At 58.9% G+C, this 24,460-nt stretch overlaps 1 protein-coding gene across 1 annotated transcript in view; it reads right to left on the bottom strand.

Moving 5' to 3' along the window:
• The window catches only part of ADGRD1 (adhesion G protein-coupled receptor D1), a 122,335-nt gene that overhangs the window by 43,662 nt on the left and 54,213 nt on the right, over positions 1-24,460 (bottom strand). Inside the window, exons 15-16 of the mRNA XM_039249578.1 lie at positions 5,496-5,512; positions 69-125 (exon numbers count right to left, since the gene is read on the bottom strand). Of these exons, the coding sequence (XP_039105509.1) occupies positions 69-125; positions 5,496-5,512 (74 nt within the window). The remainder of the gene's footprint in view (positions 1-68; positions 126-5,495; positions 5,513-24,460) is intronic.

Here is a 24,460-nt window from a genome sequence, read left to right as displayed (position 1 = left end):
CCCCCCCCACTCCCCCCCCCACTTCCCCGCCACTTCCAGTCCTGCCCCTGGCCCCAAGCAGGCAGTACCTGAAGTCCAGGAAGGCGCAGTACAGGAAGACCTGGTTGCTGCTGTTGGTGGCCTCGCTGCGAAGCCGGGGGGACTGAAATGAAAAGATGCGTATGCTCCGTGAGGCCGCCGGAGAAGCCAGGCTCCCGGCACCGAGCTGAGCACCGCACCCCAGCCCACAGGACCTGGGGTTGGTGCCACAGGAGGCTGCTGACCTTCCATCTCCACCCTGTCGTGGTCACAGACCCATCTGGTCACCTCACACCCTCTCTCCTTAGCCCACACCAGCCCAAAACCCAGGGCTCTGCCTCAGGGCCTTTGCGCTTGCTGCATCCTCCCTTGAGAGTGCTCATCGCCCAAGACAACACATGGCCTCCCTCATTTATTGTACACCTGTGCTGCCTGGTCACCCCCGAGGGACCTTCCTGCCCAAAGCACTACCAACCCCTGCACTCCCCACCCCTTCCTCTTACTATTTTTGTCACAGCATCGATCACCACACCTCAGGTTACATGTTCACTCATTTGTTTGTGTGCTGTCTTCCCCACCGGGAAGTCTGTCCGGCACACCGGCGGCCAGCCGGCCCTTGCCACAGCCTGGCTGAGTGAGGACGGAGGGTTGAAGAGACCAGATCAACCTGGGACTCTCGTTCTCCCCAGAGAGAAAACTCCAGTGCCTAGGCCCTTCCCAGACGCCAGCCGGGACACCAGCTGCAGCGGCTCTGCCCAAAACGGATCGCAGGGGGCCTGCCTGGAACAGCCACTGGCAAGCTCAGGAAGCAGGAGCACCACAAGGAGCCGGGGCCACACCGGACACGCGGTGTCTCACAAGGTCCCAGTCAGTGGGGACTCTTACTTGGCCGTCCGCCACTCACCCCATTGTCTCATCCATCAGTGCTGCTCAGAGACCCCGCCCGGTCTAGGGACAGCGTGGGAGCCAGCATGGAGCCAGCATGGAGCCAGTTTGGGAACCAGCATGGAGCCAGCGTGGAGCCAGCGTGGAGCCAGTGTGGGAACCAGCATGGAGCCAGTGTGGGAGCCAGAGTGGGACCCAGCGTGGAGCCAGCGTGGAGCCAGTGTGGGACCCAGCGTGGAGCCAGCATGGAGCCAGTTTGGGAACCAGCATGGAGCCAGTGTGGGAGCCAGCGTGGGAGCCAGCGTGGAGCCAGCATGGAGCCAGTGTGGAGCCAGCGTGGGACCCAGCGTGGGACCCAGCGTGGAGCCAGTGTGGGAACCAGCGTGGGACCCAGCGTGGAGCCAATGTGGGAGCCAGCATGGGAGCCTGCGTGGAACCAGCCTGCTGCAGGGGAGCTGAGCGGCGGGGTGGCTCCCTGGCCATCCCAGCTCCAGACGGGACACAGTTCCTCTTTCTTGGCACTGGAACCTGCCTGCCACAGCCCTGACAGACACCCTCTGGACCCACCGTAAAACCCAGAGGGCTCATCCGTCATCTGCTTCCTGCCAGAACCACGGCTGAGGGTCCCCGAGCGCACAACATTGTTAGATTAATGCTGTTTATTACTGACATCTTGGCAAAATGGAATCTTCACTCCTTTTGTTTTCCCTCGAGTATTAGCATTATTTTAATATGTTATTGGGTTCCCTAAGGTTGTCTGTGTCTGGAAATTCTATAGAACCCCCTGCCCAGGACCGTGGCTGGTTCCTCCAACCGCTCACACCTTCACCGCCTGGAGACGCCCCCCCCACGCCCCCCCCCCGTCCCTTCCCGGGGGCACCTTCTACACAGCACTCAATACCACCGGAAACGTCCTCAGCTACAACCTGTGCATCTGCAAGTCACCTGTGCTCCTCCACTAGAGCGAAGTCCCAGGGCAGGGATGTGTGCTGTCCCCGGGGTCAGCACAGCCGTGCAGGCAGAGCACTCCCAAGCACGCGCTGTGTGTCACGGTGCAAACGCCGCCTTTCCGCCAGGAGCGCCCGAGGGGACGTCCGGCCACAGTGTGGTCCACTGCGCTGGCTGCTTCAGACACCAACAGGCCATCCTCTCTCCGAGCACCCGCCGGGTCGGGGCAGAGGGGCTGGTCCTCAGGGAAATGAGTTGAGCTAACCTCACACCCTAAGAGAAGCCAGAGGGGCCAAGCAACACAAACCCAGGGTCAGGGGAGTCCAGGGAAAACCCTAGAAAGGCCGAGCCTCCAGTTACGCAGTCTCCGTACTGCATCCAAGATGCCCGATCTTGTTCCCAGTGCCACCTGGCCCACTTGCTGATGCTCCTTCCCACACTCCCTGCAGAGCGTGATTTTCAAGGGCGTCACCCAGGAGCCTGGCGTGGCCCATCCTAGCCACCTGCAGCCAGCAGGGGTGGGGTTCTCACAAGACCTTAGGGTGACATCCATGAATTGGGGAGTCACTTGTCCCCCCTCCTCCCGTCAATGTCCCAGCCACTGTGAACATCGTGCTCAGGCACGGGAAGCCTCATCCTGCAGCCGCTGGGGAGCTCAGAAGGTCGTGACCAGGGGACCATGACACACAAACCCACAAAGTCCAAAGTCCAGTCAGGACCAGGTGGCGCCCACCGAGGACTGCTGCAGTGCCCTTGGCCCTGGGCAGCCCTGAACCCGCCTTCCAGGACAGCATCAGGTGTCACCGTTCACGGGCAGGTGCGCCTGTGTGTTCTCGGGCACGTAAAGACAGGTGGCTGCCAGCCAGGACTGCAGGGAGCCCGCAGTCCGGCCGGTGTGCTGAGGCCCGGGGACCCACGATGCCCTCCCCCACCGCCCACAGCGTGGGGCTCACTTTCACTTCTGCTCAAAGTGGCCTCTCCCAGTCCCAACGCTCTGACTCCAGATCTGAATTCGAGGCGATTTAAATCTCAGTCCCAACCACGGCAAGTCCAGCGCGCATGCGGTGAGAAGGGCGGAGGAGCAGACGGTGCTCCCGGGGCCCGGGGCCCAGGTCACACCCCGAGTCAGGAAACTCCTGCCCTCGCACTCGGGGCTCCTCCCCGTGCCACCCCGCGCCAGGAACAGCGGCCCGCCTCCTCGCGTCCGCAGTCCACAAGCCCCAGAACAGAGGCCCTCAGCACGTCTCCAGGAAAGGAGGTCTAGAATGTTCCCAGGAGCACAGTTTGTGAACATGTGGGGAGCAGCACTGCCAGAAAGAGGAAGGTGAGTCATCGAGTCACGGCCTGATTTTCCCAGAGAAACATGGGAGGCATCGACGCCCAGCAGCCTGCAAGTGCAGGACCGGGAGACGGGGTGCGCCCATGGGGGGGCTGCACCCTCAGCCGCACGCCTCCTGGGCCCTGAGGCCGAGGCCCTGCCGTCTGCGGGGAGGGGGCCTTCCAGCAGGAGGCTGGCCCTGCCTCCCGCCACCGGACGTCCCCAAGCTCACGTAGGCGTCGCGCGGGCCCTCGGAGCGTCTCCTGTGGGGCCTGAGATTTCCTCAGAAACCCAACCATCTGGGGCGACGAAAATGAGGTTAATCGGGTATTTACTGTCTACTGTTTACAATCACGGTGCAGAAGGGTGTCTGCTTCTGGGAGACACGTATCAGGAGAGGATGCAAATCTATGAGATAACAACCTATGAATGTTCCTTGCTTGGAAATCTGTTGGCTTTGCATCCAAGTATAGGGTTTTCCTACAAAGAAGGAGGAGAGACACCCACCTGTCACTACTCCCAGCAAATACACAGAAGTCACCGTGGTCCTTAACACTGGCCCTCAGGAAAGCAACGGAAGGAGCCAAATGCCGCACTCCCAGCTCAGGGAGCAGGTGTACGGGACCTCGGCGGACGGCGTGCAGCAGCCCTCCCAGCCGGCCACCCTCGTCCCCAACCAGCTCGTGTCACGACAAGCCAGGGGCCAGGGCTCCAAAGGGCTGAGATGTCGCACCTTTGACGAAAGCAAGAAAAACGAAGTAATGTTGGAGGCGAGAGGTGACGAGGAAACCCCTTAATCAGCCTCAAAATCCTGGTGTTTGCAGATGTTCCTGTCTTCCAGAATTGGAGGCAGCGGAACAGGGGGGACACAGCCCCTCCTCGCGGGCGCTCACACGGACCCCGGGCAGGTGGGGGGGGACACAGCCCCTCCTCGCAGGCGCTCACACACACCCCGGGCAGGGGGGACGCAGCTCCTCCCGGTGGGAGCTCACATGGACCCTGGGCAGGTGGGGGGGATGAAGCCCCTCCTCGCAGGCGCTCACACGGACCCTGGGCAGGGGGGACGCAGCCCCTCCCGGTGGGCGCTCACATGGACCCCGGGCAGGTGGGGGGGATGCAGCCCCTCCCGGTGGGCGCTCACATGGACCCCGGGCAGGTGGGGGGGATGCAGCCCCTCTTGGCGGGCGCTCACACAGACCCTGGGCAGGGGGGATGCAGCCCCTCCTGGCGGGCACTCATATGGACCCTGGCACCGCAGCAGGGGCTCCACAGAGGAGGCGACTGAGGAAACACCTCCAGAAACAGGTGGAAGACAAAAGGTGGGGGTGGGGAGGCCTGGGGCTCGCCGTCAGCAGGAAGGCCGTCCATCCCGGCTCCTGCGAGACGTGGCTGCTGCCCTCACACTCACGCGACATGCCCTGTACCCTGGGCGTGTCTGGGCCACAAGTACTCTGGTTCAAGGTGACAATCAGGTCATGTGAGGTCACCCCACGGCCCTGACACAGGCCCCCCACCCTCTCCCCCGTACCCTGGCCCCCCTGAGCCCCTTGGAGCCGGAGGTGGCTGCAGTCGGGTCTGCCCTGTTGAGGGACCCGTCCCGACCGCGATGCAGATGCTGGAATGAGCTCGGTTTTATCTTCAGGTGACGGCCCAGCCTCCCCCCTGCCTCTTCTGTTCACCTGCAGCTGAGCGTGGCCAGGAGGCCGGCACGCACCACGGCCAGTGGGGAACAGGGTCAAAGACCCCACTGAGCCCTGGGGACAAGGGACGGCAGGCACGTGGGGCTCGAACTCCAGAAAATGACTTTCTCGGTCTTTCCACTGCTCGCGTGGGATTCTGGGACCATCCAGGGGGAGCCGAATTCTCAGCTTCGATCCTCCGTGGCTTCCCACACCCTGTCCTGCTAACCCCCGACCCCCGACTCCAGAGGAACAGCCTGAGGACCGGGACCGTCAGGTTCCAGCTCACGGTCCGCAGGACACCCTGCTCGGCAGCGGAGGGAAAGACACACGGAGGGAACTGCCTGGAGGCTTGGGGCCAAAACAAAGCGACAAGCCGGGAAGTCACACGGCGTCTGGAGTTAGAGCAGTCCCTCAAAGCAAGCTCAGAGTGTTTCCAAGTCACCCCGTGCCCAGGAGCCACCTAGTCCTGAGGTTCTCAGTGGAAAAGACACCAACTCAGCCAGACGGGACCCTGCGTGGAGCAAACCAGAGGAGCCGAGAGGAGGCAGGGGTGAGGAGGGAGGGCGATGAGGGAGGGCGGTGAGCTCACTTCAGTTGGCACTGGGCTTGGAGGCATTTCTGACAGTCTCCATCCCCCTTCACACGAATGAGAGATTCTTGTCTTCGTAAGAGGGAGGTCTCTGCTGAGCCACAAGCTCGGGCCGCGGGTGCCAGACACGGTGCGTGTTTACCACAGTCTCACGAGTCTGGGGCTGACACGCACACTCGACTCCAGTCGCTTCCAACAGAATCGAGGCATCTTCCTGGCCCAGACTCCAGCCTCTAACTTCACCCTTGGCCCCACCCTCCTGCGAACCACAGACACAGAGATGTCGGGGGTCCCAGAACCTCCAGGAGGGGTGGCCCCCAGAGCCCCTGGCTCCAGCCCTCACGGCCCTTCCCCTTCTGGCCCAAGAGAGGAGTGTGGAAAACACATTGGGATTCATCTGAATTAAGACAAATTTATACAAGTTGCAAAAATCTCTTTTCTGTGTGGGATCCTCAATTTTCCTCAATTTTCTCGCATCATTTCCTCCCGTTAGAAAATACGCTCCTTAAACATCAGGTGCTGTTTACTCGGGTCGCTGTGCTTCCGAAAACATGCTCTGCATGCACTCGAAGCATGAGACAACACGGCGGCCCGAACACACGGGCAAAGCATAGAAAGAAAATGAGTCATAAAAATGTGTCCTGGGGCACCCGGGGGGCTCAGTGATAGAGCGTCCAACTTCGGCTCAGGTCACCATCTCACGGGTTTGTGGGTTCGAGCCCCGCTCGGGCTCTGTGCCAACAGCTCAGAGCCTGGAGCTGCTTGTGGATTCTGTGTCTCCCTCTCTCTCTCCCCCCCTCCACCCCCGATCGTGTGCTCTCTCTCAAAAATGAATATAACACTAAAGAAAAAAATTTTCATGTGTCCTGACAGGTTGCAGGCATATCAGGGGATCAGAGCAGAGAACCCAGAGGAGACCCCACTCAGCACCGTGAACTGTCGTCTGACAAAGGGGCAGGTCAGGGAAGGGGGAGCGGCTGTTCCCACAGACAGTGCCATGGCAAGTGGGCATCCACACACCAGCACATAAAGGGACACACATACGCACATGTCTCAGCCTAAATCACACGCCTCATACAGAAATCAATGGAAAATGGATCCTGCAAGTGTTAAACATAAAACTAAGCTGCTGCACAGAAGAGAATCTTCTAGACCCAGAGCTCATGGGAAGAGCACTTGGCTATGACACCAAGAATACAATCCATAAAATTAAAAAATCAATAATTAGGGGGCACCTGGGTGGCTCAGTCGGTCGAGCGTCCAACATCAGCTCGGGTCATGATCTCCAGTTTCATGGGTTCAAGCCCTGCATTGGGCTCTATGCTACAGCTCAGGGCCTGGAGCCTGTTTCAGATTTTGTGTCTCCTTGTCTCTCTGCCCCTCCCCTGTTCATGCTCTTTCTCTGTCTCTCAAAAATGATAAACTTAAAAAATTTTTAACATAAAAAAATCAATGATTTAGACTTCCTAAAAAGTAACCGCGGCATCTCTGTGAAACAGGCCTTGAAGGGCACCAACACGAGGTGCAGACTAGCAGGAAACATTCACAACCTGCATGTGTGATGTGGGAGTGCGGTCTAGAATATGAAAGAATTCTCACAAGTCTGCACAAACTCCGCAGAATCCAGGCGGAAAGCGAACACGGGCACGAGGAGACACTGCACTGGCGAGGTTGTACAGGCAGCCAATGGGCACCAGGGAAGACGTCGGCGTCGCTACCGCCGGGGGATGAAGACCACGGTGAGGGCAGCTGAGATAAAAGGCAGGGATGGCGGCAGAGGCTGATGGTGCTGACGCAGCCGCTCACACCTAGCGCCTGGGAGCGTGAAACGGGACGGCCGCCTGGGGAAGTCGTTCGGAAGTTCTGAAAAATATTGCGACTTACAATTGTGCTCCTGGCATTTTTCCCAGAGAAACACAAGCCGCTTCCTCAGAAAAGCCCGAGCACGACTGTTTACAGGGGCCTTCTTGCGAGAGCCAGCACCTGGGAACAACCAGAACTTTCTGTACCCGGTGAGGGCCGCACGCCGGGGCCCGCCGCGCCGCGCGCTACCCCCTGGCCTCGAGAAGGCGCGAGCCTGAAGCAGCAACGGCCAGGACGGGCCCCCCATTCTGCTGAGACAGAGAAGCCGCCAAGCTCGAAAGGTGACGCGCGGTGCGGTTCCCGTCACTCCCGTCTCAGGAGGGCGGGATTATAAAGCTGGAGGATGGAGCCCCGCTGCCAGGAGCTCGGGCTGGGAGGGGGCAGCCGGAGCCGGTTCGGGGGTGAGCCAGGGGGGCACCCGGGAGCCCACACCTGACTTCAACCCGCCGCCTCCGCCACACCACGTGCCGACGTCCGCCCCAGTTCTACAGCTGCGCCGCCGTTTCCACCGCCCGGAGCCCCGGGAGGCCGCGTGCAGGCTCCGCTGACCCCTTTCTCTCCCTTTGCGACTTCCTGTGCATCTGTCCTCGTCCCGAAATAAAAGGTTTTAAAAGGGTTCAACCCGCATCAGTTTTCCAGCTCGAGGAAAGACAGGCTTGTAGGAGGGGAAGGTGCCCGCCCGCCAGGCAGGGCTTTCAGTGCTTAGGCCCCGTGTCGATGCGCCCAGTTCTGCACAGCAACGCGGAGCCCCTCCGTCGGCCAGCGGAGGGGACCACGGGGCACCGAGCGGTGCTCTCTCGCTGGCAATCACCCTCGCCTGCACCTCGACTCTCCACTATCTGTCACCAGCCGGGAGTCCCGGACGGGCGATCGCACGCACCCAGATACACGACAGAGCCAGGCCCCTGCCCCTCGCGGGACTTCCTCCTGCTTCCCGGGGCCTTGGTGTCTGTGAACACCCACGTCTGCATCCTGAGGGGGGCGCTCCGTTCCCACTCTGAAGCACAACGTCTCCTGGGTGGTCTGGGCCAAAGCAAGGGCAGCGATTATCCATTATCCAAGGAGGGTCCGGACACAGCCCCCCGCCCCCGGCGTCAGATTCCATCCTCCACCCACATCAGAGCCGTCAGCCTTTGCTTCCAGACCTTTCTGTGTTATGTTTCTTCCCAGACGCCTCTTGCTCATGGAATATTTGTGTTATAAGTTATTTCTCCCTAGACACCTGGTTTGAATTTTTCAAAAATGTTCTGCAAACTTAATTTTACTGTCATCTCTGCTGTGATATAAGAAAGAATCAGAACTTGGGGCGCCTGGGTGGCTTAGTCGGTTGAGCGTCCGACTTTCGCTTAGGTCACGATCTCGCGGTTCTTGGGTTCGGGCCCCACGTCGGGCTCTGTGCTGACTGCCAGCTCGGAGCCTGGAGCCTGTTTCAGTCTGTGACTCTCTCTCTCTCTGACCCTCCCCTGCTCACACTGTCTCTCTCTCTCTCTCTCCTANTCTCTCTCTCTGACCCTCCCCTGCTCACACTGTCTCTCTCTCTCTCTCTCCTAGAAATAAATAAAAAATAAAAAAAATAAAAAAAAAAAAAAAAGAAAGAATCAGAACTGAAAACACGGCCTCACTGATGATCCGCTGGTCCCTCCCACATGGATCTCAGCCTTTCCCTCCCGCCCCTGAATCGAGCGGCCGGCAGACCCAGGAGTCCGTGTGGCTGGCCCGAGTTTCGCAAACATGTCCTCTGTAAGCGTGGAACGACTGGCCAGTGCCCCTAAATTCATCATCCTCATTGGTTCTCATTTCCAATGCCACATGTCTGATTTTTTCCCTACAGCCAGAAAATCGTCCTGGATTATAAACTAAAGTTTGATCTCTAACGTATGTCTGAAAATACGTACAATCAAAACAGTAAATGCTGTTTCCACCATCGGGCCGTCCTCAACTGGGAGGAAAATGTACTGTTTTCCTAACACAAGCTACAAAGCAGAAATCTCAGTCTAAACCTTTAGCTGCAGAATTCGCAGATAATCAGGAAATTACAATTAGAGGTGTGCCCTGAGGGGCCACCCCAGCGACGGTAATACTTTTGTTTCTGTGTAGACAGTGGTGTGGGGTTGGAAGGGCTGTAAAATCCTAATCTATTTTACAGCCTGGTTCTGCGGCTGCTAACAATAACAAATCGTGTTTTCGACCTTGAACTCTTCTATAAACCAGTGAAAGGTGATGTTATTTTCCTTATAGGTGAGCAGTTTTACTCAGAGAAAAAAAAGGTAGAAATGTCAAACTCACAATGCACATTCCATTCTCCACACTCCATTCTCGTGGAGAACAGAGACGCTAGATTTTCCCGTTTGCTACTCTATTTTATAAATTCATAAGTAAAATAGTTTAATTCAAGTTATCCTAGACCCTCGACACACATGAAAAAAAATCCTTTTCTAATAGAGAAAATATAGTCTTCCCCTTAAATTATCTTCCCACTCGTTAAAAGGCAATTTTCCACAAAGGTGAAATCATGACTCTCACAGAGATCTACAATGAACACATACTCAAGATACTATCTAACTCGCGGATGAAGGAGACGCGCGCTGAGAAGTTACTGCCTCTCCCAAGGAAGAGTCAGAGACTCCCACACGTGAGGCCGTCAGGACGCTGGAATAAATTTGCTGAACGGAAACAAAACTGGCAAAACCGACGCTGCCCACGGGGAAATGCTCGCCCGACCGACCCTGGCAGACAAGTTTCCGGTGGACAGACTGGAGCACCTGAAAGCGAGCACCTGACCGAGGCGGACAGAACACGGTTTGTTGGTCCTGGAGCATGAGCGCGGCAGCAACTTCTGGAATGAACGCCTGTCGTTCTCGGGGCACAGAGAGCAGCTCAGCGACTTTCCAAACCTCTGCACCCGCTTCTAGGGAAGAGCTTTTTATTTAAAGACACGCTTTCCTGACCTGGCAGAGCTCAGCAGCCTGGAACAAAGAAGGGTTTCGAGAAAAAAAAAAAAAACAAATAAAAACTTTATAACACGTAGAGGCCTAAATACCAAGAAGAGGAAGAGGCAGCCGTGGTCCAGGGCAGCGAAGGACGGAGGGACGCAGGCCCGTGACACCCGGCTCCGCCGTGGGGCAGGCGTGATCCCGCGAGAGGTCCTCCGAGGACGCACTGACAACACGGCCGGAAAGATGCCACGGAAGCCATGCGAGGGGCCACATGCGAGGGGCCAGCCCAGCCCGCTGCGTGTGGGCACTGTGGGCCCTGGGCGTGGCACGGCGGGGCCGGGGGGGGCCCTGGGGTCGGGAGCCGTGAACGAGGGCCGCGCCTCGTCCTGCAGGGGTGGCTGGGCCACGGGCAGGTGCGGCCGCTGAGGCTCACAGCGGCACCTGGCGCGGCCCTGGCGGCCTCGGGGTCCCTGTGGCTCCTGCCCCGCTCGCAGTGGTCACCCGCAGAGCCGCCGAGGAAGCGTGTGTCCGAGCGCCCTGGCGGCTGGGGGCTGCTTGCGCGTGGCTCAGTGTGACCTGGGCTCCCGGCGCTCTCCCCTTCTTTCCGCGGACGCCCCTCACCAGGCGGTCCCAGCGAGTCTGTCTCCCCCCGACGACTCCTCTATAAGAAGCCGATCCCGCTGCGGGAGGGAACCAGCTGGGCAACACGGCACCATCTCGCCACCCTCACCCCGAAGCCCTGGCAGCCGTCCCGGACTCCCGGCGGCAGTGACGGTGACGGTGGTGGCCAAGGGCACTGGCTCTGCCCTCAGGACACAGCGCTCTGGCTCCCAGCGGGAGTGTGCCCACTGCAGAGGAGCGCACCCTGGGGCCGGGCGCAGGGGCGGATGAGACGACACACAGATGGGAATGCAGCGTGACCCACGGCTGCCCGCCCGGTGGCCCCTGGCCTCTCAGAGCAGGTGGCAGGAGCTGGGGCAACTTGGCCCAGAAATGGACCCCGCCCTGGACCAGACCCCTCCCCGGACTGGACCCTGCCCTGGACCGGACCCCTCCCTGGACTGGACCGGACCCTGCCCCGAACCGGACCAAACCCTGCCCTGGACCGGACCCTGCCCTGAACTGGACCCTGCCCTGGAACGGACCCTGCTCAGGACCAGACTCTGCCCAGGACCAGACCCTCAGGCTGCTGTGGCCTGACCCGCCTCCCCATCAGACCCGACCCGAGCCCTGAGCCAGCGGCTGTGGCACGCACTCGAGGCCACCAGACCCGGAGAGCAAGCTCTGAGCCTGGGGCTCTGGTGACACTGTGGGCAAAGCCTTTCCAGGTGGAGGTGTGGGCAGCAACCCCTCAGCTCTGCTCCTGAGAGCCCTTCTCTCCTAACAGCATGTCCTCCCGGTCAGATCAAGGGTCTGCTGTGTACACTGACCCAAATGAGTCTGGACGCCTCAGCTCAGAGCTCACGGGGCCACAAAAGCTGTGACCTCTGTCGCTCGCGGAGGAGGAAACCTCCACATGCAGCACGTACAGTAGGATGAGGAAGACAAGAGGGGCGACTGCCCTCCCGGCTGGGGCTCGGGCCCCTCCCCACCAGGCTCCAATCATTGTCCGTCCCTCCCAGACAAGAGAGCACCCTCTCTGCCTTTGACCGGGCACCTGTGGGTCAGGAAAGGCTAAACAGATGTCTGCCACTGACCGAAATACCGAATGCTCCAGAAAATTATGTCATGACTGGAATTGCCTAATTGTTTACGAAGAGGACTCTAGACAGAAATTTACCATTTAAACACAAACCCCCGAGTTCTGTTTCAAATAAATAGCAAAAATTCCAGGGAGCACGGCATCGTGTGGCTGCTTGCTGGGATCCATCAGAGGATGTGGAGTTCTTGTTTCCTGGGGTGGATCCTCCCTACACCTCAGGCAGGTGCCAGGGCCCAGGAGGCCGGACCACCTTCGTCCCTCCCGCTGAGCCCCGAGGGTGAACGCAGCAACAGGCACGGGTCATGACTCTGGAAATCTGGGTTCGAAGCCGCCAGTCCCATTTCAGTGTGAGCAGCGCCAGGACACCTGGTGGCCCGACAAAAGCACCTCCCAGCCACACACGCCGCCAGTGTCCCGCCCAAGAGCCACATCAGTGATGCAGCTGATTCTCATTCAAGGACAGGACGCAGCTGTGTCGTGGGCCACCAGTGGGCAGATGACGCCCAGCTGGGACGCGTGGAGTCCCCAGCCTCCTGCACAAACGCCCGGACCGCGTCGGGTCACACACGCTCCAAACACTTGCAAAGGAAGCCTTTCTGCCAATTTCATTAAGGCCCAGACCACAGGGATGAGTCCATGCCAGAGCAGAGGAAAGACGACTTCCTGACCACCCAGGGTAACATCTGCAAGCCCAGAACAGCCATCCGTTTCCCCAGGCGTCGGGGGATGGGGGGGCCATTCAGATGGGCTCCCGCTGCCCCCCTTCTGCCCCCCTTCTGCCTCCGGTCCAATCCTGCTGGCCCTCCGTCCCACCACCAGCCCCCAGGAGAGGCAAGGCCAGTCCCGTCAGAGAACCACGTCCCCCAGAGCAGGCACCAGGCTCCCCCTCCCCTTCGCCGCAGGCCACACGGGTGCCCCTGTTTGCCGCCCCCCCCGCGTAGCACACATGCAGCGGCTCACGCCAGTGTCATGTGGCTCAGCGAATCCCAGGACCAGCATTCTCCAGGACACAGCTCCTCTGAGCGCCCCTGGGGCCGGAGACCACTAGGGTGGCACTCAGAGGACTCTGCATGCACACTGGAAGACGCCAAGGCGACCGACCCACACCTAGAGCCTGCCCACGGCTACTTAGGAAAGTGGGCGTCTAGGTTGAAAAGTTCACTGCTGTATGGCGAAGAAAGCGCGTGGGGCATGCACGAGGGAGGGACGCGGCGGGTGGGGCCCAGAGCTGTCAGGGGCCGTGTCTGGCGGTGCTGTGCCCACGGGCCTCTCCCGCCAAGCTCCAGCTGCCACGTCCTGACCCACTCCGCACTGTCAGCTGGCGGCCCTCACGTCGGGCAGCCCACTGCACACAGGAGGAAGCTGAGACCAGAGACATCAAGGGCGAGCCCGGGGCCACACAGCTAACACGTGACGGAGGAGCCTGGTTCAAGGTGGCATCTGCTTCTCTGTGCTCACGCTGTTTGTTTCCTCCTGCGTCGGCATCGGCCCTCCACACTGCCGCTCCCTCCCTCTGCTGCGCTCCTTCCCCGCGCGTGGGAAAGCTGTGGCCTGGCCTGACCCCAGCGAGGACCTGCGGGCTGACACGGCAGCCGTGTTGCCCGCATCTCAGAGTGCCAGGAACTGCTCAGGACGAGAGGGCAGGCCTTGCTGCCCAGCCAACGGGATGGACCCAGGGCAGGTCCCACCCCGAAGTGCGGGTTTGTCCTTCAGGGGCACAGGAGGGCCACGCCAACGTCTAAAACAGATCCCATCCTGCCCAGAAATGAGAAACGGTTTCTCAGAGAACAAGAGCCTTTTATGTGAACTATAAAAAGTTACTGGATCAACAACCTATTATCATCGTGGAATAAATTGCCGATCTGAGCGTCAGTTGGGACGGCGCCCAGCTCAGCCTCCATCCTGCAAATCCAAGGAACCCAGGTCACAGAAACTCCCTCTCGGGCCATGTGCCAAGAGCCCCGCCCAGTCCTGCTCCTCCCTGAGGCCAAGGGTGCAAACCAGGAAGGGCAGGCACGCCCCCGGCACAGCTGGGCCCGCGGAGAGGCACACGCGGCTCCCCTCCGAGCCCCAGGGACGACGGGGGCTCCCGTGCTCACGGTGCAGGCGCAGCCGGCCCACTGCAGGCTGGGCTAAAAGGCAATGCTCTCCCTGGGAAGGGGAAGGCAGAGATGGCCCAGGGCCCCCGAGCACACACCGCCCACACCCCACTCATGCTCCGGAAAGGCTGCGGGCTGGATGTCTCCTGGCCCTGAAGCCCCGCTTCAGCGGTAGCCCCGTGTGCCCGGGTGGGGGCAGGCGTGAGGTCCATGACAGGCGGCACTGTTCTCTGCTGTCCAGAGTGAAGGGGTCTGACCGGTGGGACAGCAGCGGACACACCTGTCCCCCAGAGGAGCTGACCGAGGCCCTGCAGCCCCACCCCCGATGGGTGCCACGAGGTGGCAAGTATAGCGCCATCCTGGGCTTGGAGGACAGGGGCCGGTCCCTGGGGCCCCACCCTGGAAGCCTGGGGGAGTCACGGCTGAAGGAAAGAGGCCACTGCTGAGACCACTGTTCCCTGTAGGTGAGGACACTGGCTCACGTGAAGTCGAACCGCTCCTGCTGATTCGGGGCCTTCCACGAAGAACCAAGGGGGCCATCGATGGCCTCGCGCCGCACCCCAGGGCGCAGACAGACGGCAAGGCCCCTCCTGCCGTCGCCAACGGACTTCTGTCTGGAGGGGCTACAGACCAAGGCCCGGCCCTGACTGGCAGGATCAAGCTGTTTGCGATTGTGGGGTCCTGAACGGCTCCCTCCTGGCACCTCCCAGGCCTGAGCCTGAACCTCATCCCCCCCGGGCCCGGCACCACAATTTTCTGTGCTCTGTGAAGCCCCTGCTCCCCAGCGACACAAGGGCATTCCCGAGACACGGGCCCACCACTGACACACGTCACCGTAGGGGCCCCCTGGGGAGACCAGCTGGGATGACGGCCCCTTTCAGGTGGCCCAGGGCACAGTCACCTCCCTGCTCCACCATCGCGCCTCTCGGCAGGACCAGCACCGCCACTCAGGTTTCTGGAGAGAAACTAGAAAGTCAGATGTCAGGTCACAATCTCCTGACTATGAACACTGGCAGCTGCTTTGAAACCATCTGAAACACGGTCCGGGTCACCTTCGGGCTGGACGTGGCACAAAGGGCCACCACTTTGCAAGCTCAGCTCCAGAGTGAACAAGAATCACAGCCTCACGGTGCCGTTCCCTGTGCTCAGTCCCTCCCACTGCCCCGCAGGCTGGGACACTGCCACTGTAAGCCCGGGTCGCAGACAAGTCTCAGAGGGCGGGCGCGTCGCCCCAGGTCACAGGGTGTCCGGGGCTACAGCTGGGGCTCTTCCAGAGCCGCCGGACCCCCAAACCCTGCCGCTTCACACACCGTTTCCCCCAGGCCGGCTGCCCACCCCGGGCACCGCGAAATGCTAGCTCCACACAAACGAGACAAACGTGAGCATTTTCTATCTAATGGTTATGTGTTTGTTCTCCCATCGAGCACCACCTGCGAGTCTCCCTCAGGTAAGTCCTCCTGACCCCGGGAAGCCGGCGGAGCCACAGCAGACCCTTCCCCTGGAGGCAGAGTCCCGTCACGGGTCTCAAAAGTGGGTCCCCTCAGCGCCGGGAGGGTGACACACGGGCACCTAGAGACCCCAAGACCTCAGAGCCCAGGGGACGGCAGCTCAGATGTTAAGTCTGGAGCCCTTCTCAGATCCTCCATCATCCAAGGGAGAAATCCCACTTTTTATGTGGAATCTCCCAATTTTAAATTGTTTGCAACGAATTGGTGATTCGGAAGCAGGCAAACCTCTTTGGGCCCCAGGGGAAAGGCAGCCTTTGCCAGCGAATGTTCTCCCCTCTGTGCCAAGATGCCCCCTCGGGTGGGCGGGCGGGCTCGCGCGTCGGTGTTCTCAGTGGGAGCGTGCTCGGCGCGAAGCCGGCGCAAAGCAGGAGCCGCCAGGGCTGGATGTCCTGGGCCCACCCCGGGCTGGAACGTCTGCTGGGGACCAGGACGATGGCTTCTTTCTCCTCCGACACAGCGAGCGTGGCCTCGGGATGGCTTTTATCACAGTCCTTCCGGCCGACGGCCAGTGAGACGAGGCCTGTTTTCATGGAGACCCGCGGCTCAGGCCAGGCTGGACCTTCTCCCCCCTTCCCGGCCCTGGAGGGACAGGCGGATGCTGTTTGCGCTGTGGCTCCCGCAGGACAGTGATAACTGAGAACAGTGTGTGAGGGAGCCATTTATGTGTCAGGGGTTGAACAGCCCTGCTCACGGTCTCCGCGGCCCCCAACCTCCTGCCGGGCCCACGGGCTCAAACCCTGGTGGAAACTAAGCCGGGCCCACTAGGAATGCCAGTCCCGAGCTCTCGCTGGCCGTGCTGACAGAGGCCCAGACACGGCGACACTGTGGCACGAGGCAGCGGGACCAGAGGATGAGCTGGAAAGGAGCAAACACGGTGCGGACCTCAGCCATTGTCTCAGAGGGACAGCCATGAACCAAGGCCAGCCCAGCTGCCTGTGGCACCGCGTCCCAGCCGCCCGTGGTGCTGCAGGCGGGGATGAGGCCTGCCCTGTGCTCATACCTGGGTACGGACGGGGCAGGTGTTGCACGTCGAACTGTCCAGCAGCCACGTGTGGCCACACGAGCCAGGGGAGCCGCTCTGCCGTCCCACAGAAGCGGGCAGACTACTTGTTCCTTGTGACATAGGAGGACGCCCTGCGGCCCAGCCCCGATGCGCAGCGGAGTGGTGTCCACGTGGGGCCGGCTCGGCGGCCGAAGGGTGGCGTACAGCAGGCGTGTCTCGGCCTCCACGCCCCATCACATCCACCAGAGCGAGGAGGGCTGCAGGCAGCAGCTCTCAGGAGGGACGGCGCCCACCCCGCGCTGGTGGCTGCACACCGAGGAGTCTGGGCATCTCCCCGGGGGCCTGGAAGGGGCTTCCTGTGGCTCTGCGGTATCTGAAGCAGCACACGCCCCCCAAAGATGCCCAGAACCCGAGGATGCTTTTTACAGGCAAATGGGATTTTGTAGATGGGCTGAAGCTAAAGATCTCGAGATGGGGAGGTCATCCTGGAGGGCTCCACAGGGCCCTTCAAGGGGGTGGCAGGAGGGCCATGTCAGAGAGGCAGGCGTGACTGCGGGCATCGGGTCAGGAAGAGGGGCTGGTGGTGCCTCTAGGGGCAGCACAAGGTGAGACACAGATCCTGCTCGAGAGCCTCCAGAAGGAGCAGAGACCTGCTGGCCCAGAAGACGGCGCCCGGACGTCGGGCCTTGTGACCGCAGGACAGAAAGGCTGTGTTGCCTCTAGCCCTGGCCCAGTGGTAACCTGTTACAGCAGCACACGACACCAGCATGCCCTTCTTCTGGGAAACAGTGACCACACCTGACAGCACACACAGTTCTGACTTGCACACGGCCCAAACTGTCAAAGTGACATATGAGGGTGGTGGATGACATCACAGGCACACAGGACTTGGAAGTCAGTAAGGACACAAGTGGCATAAAAATTTTTTACCCGGGTGTCCTGAGCACCTGGGTGGCTCAGTCGGTTGAGTGTCTAACTTCAGCTTAGGTCATGATCTCACAGTTCATAGGTTCGAGCCCCACATCAGGCACTGTGCTGACAGCTCAGAGCCTGGAGCCTGCTTCGGATTCTGTGTCTCCCTCTCTCTCTGCCCCTCCCCCACTTGTGCTCTGTCTCTCTCTCCCTCTCAAAAAATTAAACATTAAAAAATTTTTTTAAATAAAACTGCAAATAAGAACGACACCAGCAAGATGGGATTTGTGCCTGGAGTTTGCAGCCATGTGGGGAGATCAGTGCCGGTGAGCCTGTGTGGACAGCACGAATCGTTACAACCCTCTGAAGGACAGTTCGTAGGGGTTATCAAATGTAATAATGGATATCTCACCTAAAACGGCCAAGGCAGCCCAAAACAACAACGCCAGGGCCCCATGTAGGTCTTAGAGCCTTAAGACAGTTAGGACAACGGGTACTGGCAGCAGGAACAGAGTCCAGAGACGGAGCCACACAGACACGGTCACTTGATTTGTGGCAAGACGATGCTGCCCTGGAGGGGATGCTGACCCTCCTGGAGAATGGAGACCCTGACCATGCTTCACAGCACACACGGGCCAGTCAGAGAGGGCCTAGGAGGGAAAACAAGAATGTTTCCGTGACGCTGGGTGGGGCAGGGCTCGAGGAAGGGCACGCGGAGCACACAGTAGCAAGAGGAGCTCGGGGTGCCGAGCTGTGTTGGAGGTTAGCGCTGCAGCTCATCAGGAGACGCCCCAAGAGTAAAAACGCAAGACTAGGGGGAAAAAGGTATTTGCCATTTATGTAGCCAACAAATGACTCCCACCCAGCATATATAAAGAAGTCCTAACAAAAAATTCAGTAAGAGGAAAAAAAGCAGACCACCCACAGGAAAATGAGCAAAAGACTTGAATAGGATAGACAAAAAAGGATATCGGAATGTTCAGAAAACATGCAAAAAAAATAACATGAGTCACTTCACTAGTCATCAAGAAAAAGCAAATAAAAATCGAAATGAGACACCATGAGCTGCCACGACAGCTAAGCTGGGAACGACAGACCACCTCAAACGCTGGCAGCTGGGATTCTCACGTACTGATGGTGGGGGTTAAATTAGCATCCGCTCGGTGGACCGCGTGGCACCACCGGCCCAGGCTGAATATGTGCGTGCCCTAGGTCCTGGCAGTTTCATTCCCGGGTTGGCACCCAACCTGTGATGCCACATGGCATGCTCGCGCCCAGCAGCACTGGCATCCCACCCACTTCTGACCAACGGAGCCACCTGGGAGGGGTCCTTGTGGGGTGTGGGCGGGCGACCTCACAGGTGTGTTCACTTTGTAAAGAGTTGCGGTGCCATGCACTCATGCGTGTGCATTCCCGTAAGTTGTGCTTCCCTGACACAGGTTTCAAAATGGTGAGGACTGAGAAGTTGGGTCTGGAGGGTGTGAACTCCAGCTCCAACACATGGTTCTAGGACTCCACTTGCCCCCGTGCTGAGGAAACGTAGATCTGCCTTAAACATCCACGATAAAGTATAAAGTGGAAGAATAACGTGCAGACATTAACGGAGCAACTTGAAGACGTTCTCCGAAAGCAGTAACAGAACAGGAACACGGACAGCTCATTTTGGTGTTGTCTACGATAATGAAAACACAAAACGGTGTGTAGCCACAGAACAACTACAAAGAGATCCACGGTAACGCAGCCATGAAAATGTCTTACAGTGTTTCATTACTGGCACGGAAACATGCACGTTAACTGAAAACAGGGAGAGCGTTCCCCACTTACAAGAAACTGCATGTACAGCCCACGAGTTTAGCTGCAGAAGCTTTTTTTTTTTTTAATTTTTTTTTTAATGTTTTATTTATTTCTAGGAGAGAGAGAGAGATGGCGTGAGCAGGGGAGGGTCAGAGAGAGAGGGAGTCACAGACGGAAACAGGTTCCAGGCTCTGAGCTGGCAGTCAGCACAGAGCCCGACACGGGGCTCGAACCCACGAATCGTGAGATCATGACCTGAGCGAAAGTCGCACGCTTAACCGACTAAGCCACCCAGGCGCCCCTAGCTGCAGAAGCTTTTAAGGAGAGCACATCAAAACGTGAACGTTGCTTATGGCAGCTGGTGGGGTTTCAACCATGCTGGGCTACATGTGTGGGTGGGTGCCTGTGTGTGTGCACATGTGTACACGTGTGTGCATGTATGTGTGCATATACACGTGTGTGCTGTGTGTGCACGTGTCCACGTGTTGCATGTATGTGTGCCTATGTACGTGTACACGTGTGTGCTGTGTGCCTGTGTGCAATGCATGCATGTGTGCATGTGCACCTTGTGTGCACGTGTGTCCAGGTTTGTGCATGTATGTGTGCCTGGGTGCACATGTGTATGCATGTGTGCGCCTCGTGTGCATGTGTGTCCAGGTGTGTGCGTGTATGTGTGCCTGCATGTACGCATGCACACATGTGCTATGTGCATGTGTATGCATGTGTCCACGTGTGTGCATGTGCATGCCTGTGCACACGTATGTGTGTGCGTGTGCACCTGGTGTAAATGTGCACGTGTCCACGTGTGTGCATGACATATGTGCCTGTGCATTGTGTGCATGCATGTGTGTGCTTCTACATGCATGTGTGCACGCATGTGCATGTATGTCCATGTATGTGTGCCTTTGTGCATTTGTGTTCATGTATGCATGTGCACCTATGTGTATATGCAGGCATGTATGTATGTTTATATGCACACATACAGTGTGCACGCTGTGTTTTTCTAAATGGCCCTGTGTGGGCACCATGGCTTCCACCACAGTGTGTAGGGCAGGAATATCCCTAAAACACCAAAGAGTGACCGTAAGACAATGAACGTGTTTCTCGCTCAGAACGAATCCGAGAGAAGTAACAGCTGCACGCCACGACCCACTGGGAGGGCTCGCGCCCCAGAGCAGAGTCGAGCCACACACCTGCACCTCTTCTGCATCTGGTTCTGATGGTCACAGTTTAAGAATCACAGAAAAGTGACTCTTTCACAGCCCAAACCAGGAAAGAGCCAAACCGTGCACACAGCGCTACGTGGCACTCACACGGGGGCAGTGACGCGGCGGTGAGCAGAACTCGGGGGGGGGGGCGCTCTGCGCATTGAAAGGGCAGAGGCACGGGATGCACAGGACAGCCCGTGACAACAGCATGGCGGTGGGGACGCCCTGACAAGATGCAGCTTGTGAACGTGAAGGGAGTGAAGGAGGCGGGTGACCACCGCCTGAGGACCAGCAAGTCCTCGGGGCCGACCCCAGAGCCCACCATGTGCCTCAGCGTGTCTGCACCTTGTTGTACATTGGGGACGTGAGGGCCGGGGGCTCAGCATCACTCGAGGGCCACTCTAGACACCACCGCCTGGCGCTGCTCAGCCCTGGCCGACGAGGCACTGGTGTGCTGACTAACATGTCCCCAGACAGTACAGCGGGCACTCGCGGGGGTGGGGGGGGGATTCTGCCGGGCTTAGGACAGAAGCCTAACAGAACCAGTCAGCACCCGGAGGGCACTGGGAAGGCCCCGGCCGTGCCGGAGCCCCAGGATGAGAGAGCACTGGCCCCTAGGCCCGCCCCCAACACACGTCTCTCACACATGTGCCAGGGCCCGGGGTCCGAACACAGACTGAGCTCCCCAGTGTCCTGTTCCAACCTTCCAGAGAAACCAGCCGCGCTCAGCACCCTGGGTAACAGACTCCACACCGCGGGCGGGGGGCCGGGGGGGTTAATGAGGCCTCCTCTAAGGGGCTCCAGGCCCGGCCCGCCTCCACCACCCCTTGGAGACCCCTCCGAGCCCACACCCCACTCTGCGCCTCGACCCTGGGCCTCGGGTCTCAGCCCTGTCGCCGGAATAAAAGTGCTGCAGGCTCCAGGCCACGCCTTCCCGGCAGAGTCGGGGAGGCCCTCTGCGCTCCGCGTTCTTCCCGAGCTTGCCCCACACAGTGCGCTGGTGCAGGCCTCCTCGGAAAATGCTTCCCATCAGACAAATCACTTTAATTCAAAAAAGCCTGCTTCCAAAAACATCCTCAGAAATGCAAAAGCAACCTTCAAAAGAAAAAGCCCCAAAACCCTAGAGAATGCCTGGCGAAGACAAGCCTCAATTACCATCCTCTTTGGGCACGATAAAAATTCCTCTCTGCCTCTCCGCCTCTCCGCCTCTCCTCAAGACAAGAGTCTTTGCTCAAAACCTTTTTCTTTTAAAAATAACTACAGTAACCAACCATTAAAACAGGGACCGCATTTTAATCTGCCCTTTCTTTTTCTCTGGTTTTGAAACTGGCACCTTCCGACTTCACAGAATACACAAACGCAGACTTCTACCAGCCATCCAGCACTGCTGCCCTGAGCACCAGATCAAGACCAGCACACCCAGAATGCAAGCTGTGTCGGAGACTCTGGAAGTGTCTGCACCACGCCCTCCACACACACACACCCACTTCTCACTGTCTTCTGGGCCCGTCAGGATGCTAAGGGCAAGAGAGCATCAAGGGCCAGTGGAAGACAACAAAGCTTCTACAACAGAGAGATGCCGCTCCAAATGCTCTCTCTGTAGCTGCTTGCATCTAGAAGCCTGAAGGGTATCCTTAAAGCAAAAGAGAACGTGTTTCTGAAAAGGACACCAACAGTCCCCTCCATCTGAAGCCCTGGTGGCTTTCAACCGCTCTCAAAGCCACCTCCACCACCGTCCGCCAGGGCCCGGGTCACACCTCCACCACCGTCCACCAGGGCCCAGGTCACACCTCCCACCACTGTCTGCCAGGGCTCGGGTCACACCTCCACCACCGTCCGCCAGGGCCCGGGACACACCAAGTCTGCACTCAGGTGGCCCAGCAGAGCCATCTACACCATTGCTTCCGGACCCCCTGCCACGGGCCGGGAATGCACTTTCATTTGGCTTTGCCACTCCCCAAACCATAGTGAGATACCCAATCTGTAAAACCCATTCCTCATTGCTTGTGGCTGACAGCTCATAGCGTTGCACCTTCAAAGATGAATTAAACGCCCACGTGGATCTCAAGAGAGGTAGAAGAACAGAACTGGACCAGAGTGTTCATTCTCAGAGTTAGCGCACTGGCAGGGAGCGAGCATCTCCCTCTCTCCACAGTCTGTCACTCTGAGGCCCCTGGACACGGCCAGAGGACAGCATGAGAGAGAGAAGAGTCAGGCCTGGGGGGCCCACTTCCAAGAAGACATAAACTCCCCAGAGGAAGGGGCAGGTGCACAAGTCATTCCCTGCAACAAATCGTTCCTAACGCAAATGTGAGCAACAGCGCAAATGGCCACGTGCAGCAGAGCGTGGAAGGGACCCCAGAGAGGTGAATACAGCCCCACAGTGGAGCCCCTGGGCACCTGCCTTATACATCTCACCTGAGGACCGTGCGGGGCTGCCTCCACACCCCCCAAATAGGTCAGCCAGTAAGCTCGGCCACAACAGGACCATACCCATCGTGCAATGCAAACAAGCACAGCCAAACCTAACTGTGTCACAAGGGAATCACGAGGCCACTTTGAAGGGAGGGAAACCAGTCTGGCTCGCGTCGACAAACAGTGAGAACCGCACGGCGTACAGTTAGCACGTTCGCTTCCCGCAGGGAATGGCTCAGCAACCCCGGGGTTACTCCACGCGTGCACCGGGCTTGAACGAATACAGGAAAACACTGAGAATCACGGCAGCCAGGTTTCTAACTCGGGGAAAGAAGGGCATGTAGAAAAGCCCCAAAGGCGCCTGGGTCTCAGGCTGGACACAGCTGTCAGGAGGAGGACACCACACGTACAGACACACGGATACAGACCCGTTCACCGGGCGGAGTTTGCTTGTGTGTACATTCACACGCTTGCCGCTCTGTCCGCTCCGAGCGCCGAGCAGCAGTGGCACCCCAGCAAACGTGAGCACCCCCAGCACCCAGACACTGGTGTTTAAACACCAGCCCCCAGGAAACTAAAGCAGGGCTCCCTGGAGAAACGGTTCCTTCCATGAGCCTAGAATGCCTCTAATGGTACGGAAAGACTCAAAATCAAGGACGGCCTATCAACAGGACACAGGAGCCAACTGAAGAAAGCTCCGGATGGTCAGAGCACTGGATTATAACCCAGAGAATAAAATAAACATCCATGAGTCATATCGATATAAATAAGTAATTGGACCCATAAATAGTAAGTTGTCCTCATAATAGAACTCCACTCAACAAATGTAGAAGCAATGACAAAAATGGAAAATCGCCTTTAGGCAAACAGTACAGCACTAATTTTTACAGACAGTAACCACCAACGGAAGATAAAATTCATGGTGAAATATGACGAGACAAAGAGCAGCCGTGTAGTTTTGTGCTCTCCTCCACGAGACGCTCGAAATTTGCAAAGGGAACAACGGTAAGTTCACAGGGGATAAACCTGGCAGACCCCACATCGACCAGGCGGTCACAGTGAACATCGCCAGGAACAGCAGGTAACAGCCTTCACTGCCCGTGTGTCCCCAAACCACAGGGGGAGCCCAGGCCCCCGGCACCGCAGGACGGGGCTCTGTGTGGAGGCAGCGCCCTACGGAGGTGATGAGGTGCAGTGAGGCTTGCGGGGGGGCCCCGTCTACTCTGCTGCCCTTGTGAGACGGGGAGCAGGACGCACACGCACACGGCACCACCACTGAGGACACGGTGGGAAGACGGCATCTGCAGGACAAGGGGAGGAGCCACCTGGAGCTGGGCTCCCATCCCTGCCACACCTGCACACGGGCCCTCCCCACCTGCACCTGGACCCCCCCCACACCTGCACCTGGACCCCACACACACACCTGCACCCGGACCCCCCCACCTGCACCTGGACCCCACACACACCTGCACCCGGGTCCCCCCCACCTGCACCTGGACCCCACACACACCTGCACCCGGGCCCCCCACCTGCACCTGGACCCCCCCACACACCTGCACCTGGACCCCACACACACCTGC

Source organism: Hyaena hyaena, unplaced genomic scaffold (genome assembly GCF_003009895.1).
Source record: "Hyaena hyaena isolate Hyena2069 unplaced genomic scaffold, ASM300989v1 scaffold_343, whole genome shotgun sequence".
Lineage (NCBI taxonomy): Eukaryota > Metazoa > Chordata > Mammalia > Carnivora > Hyaenidae > Hyaena > Hyaena hyaena.
This window is presented reverse-complemented; position numbering and strand designations above follow the sequence as displayed.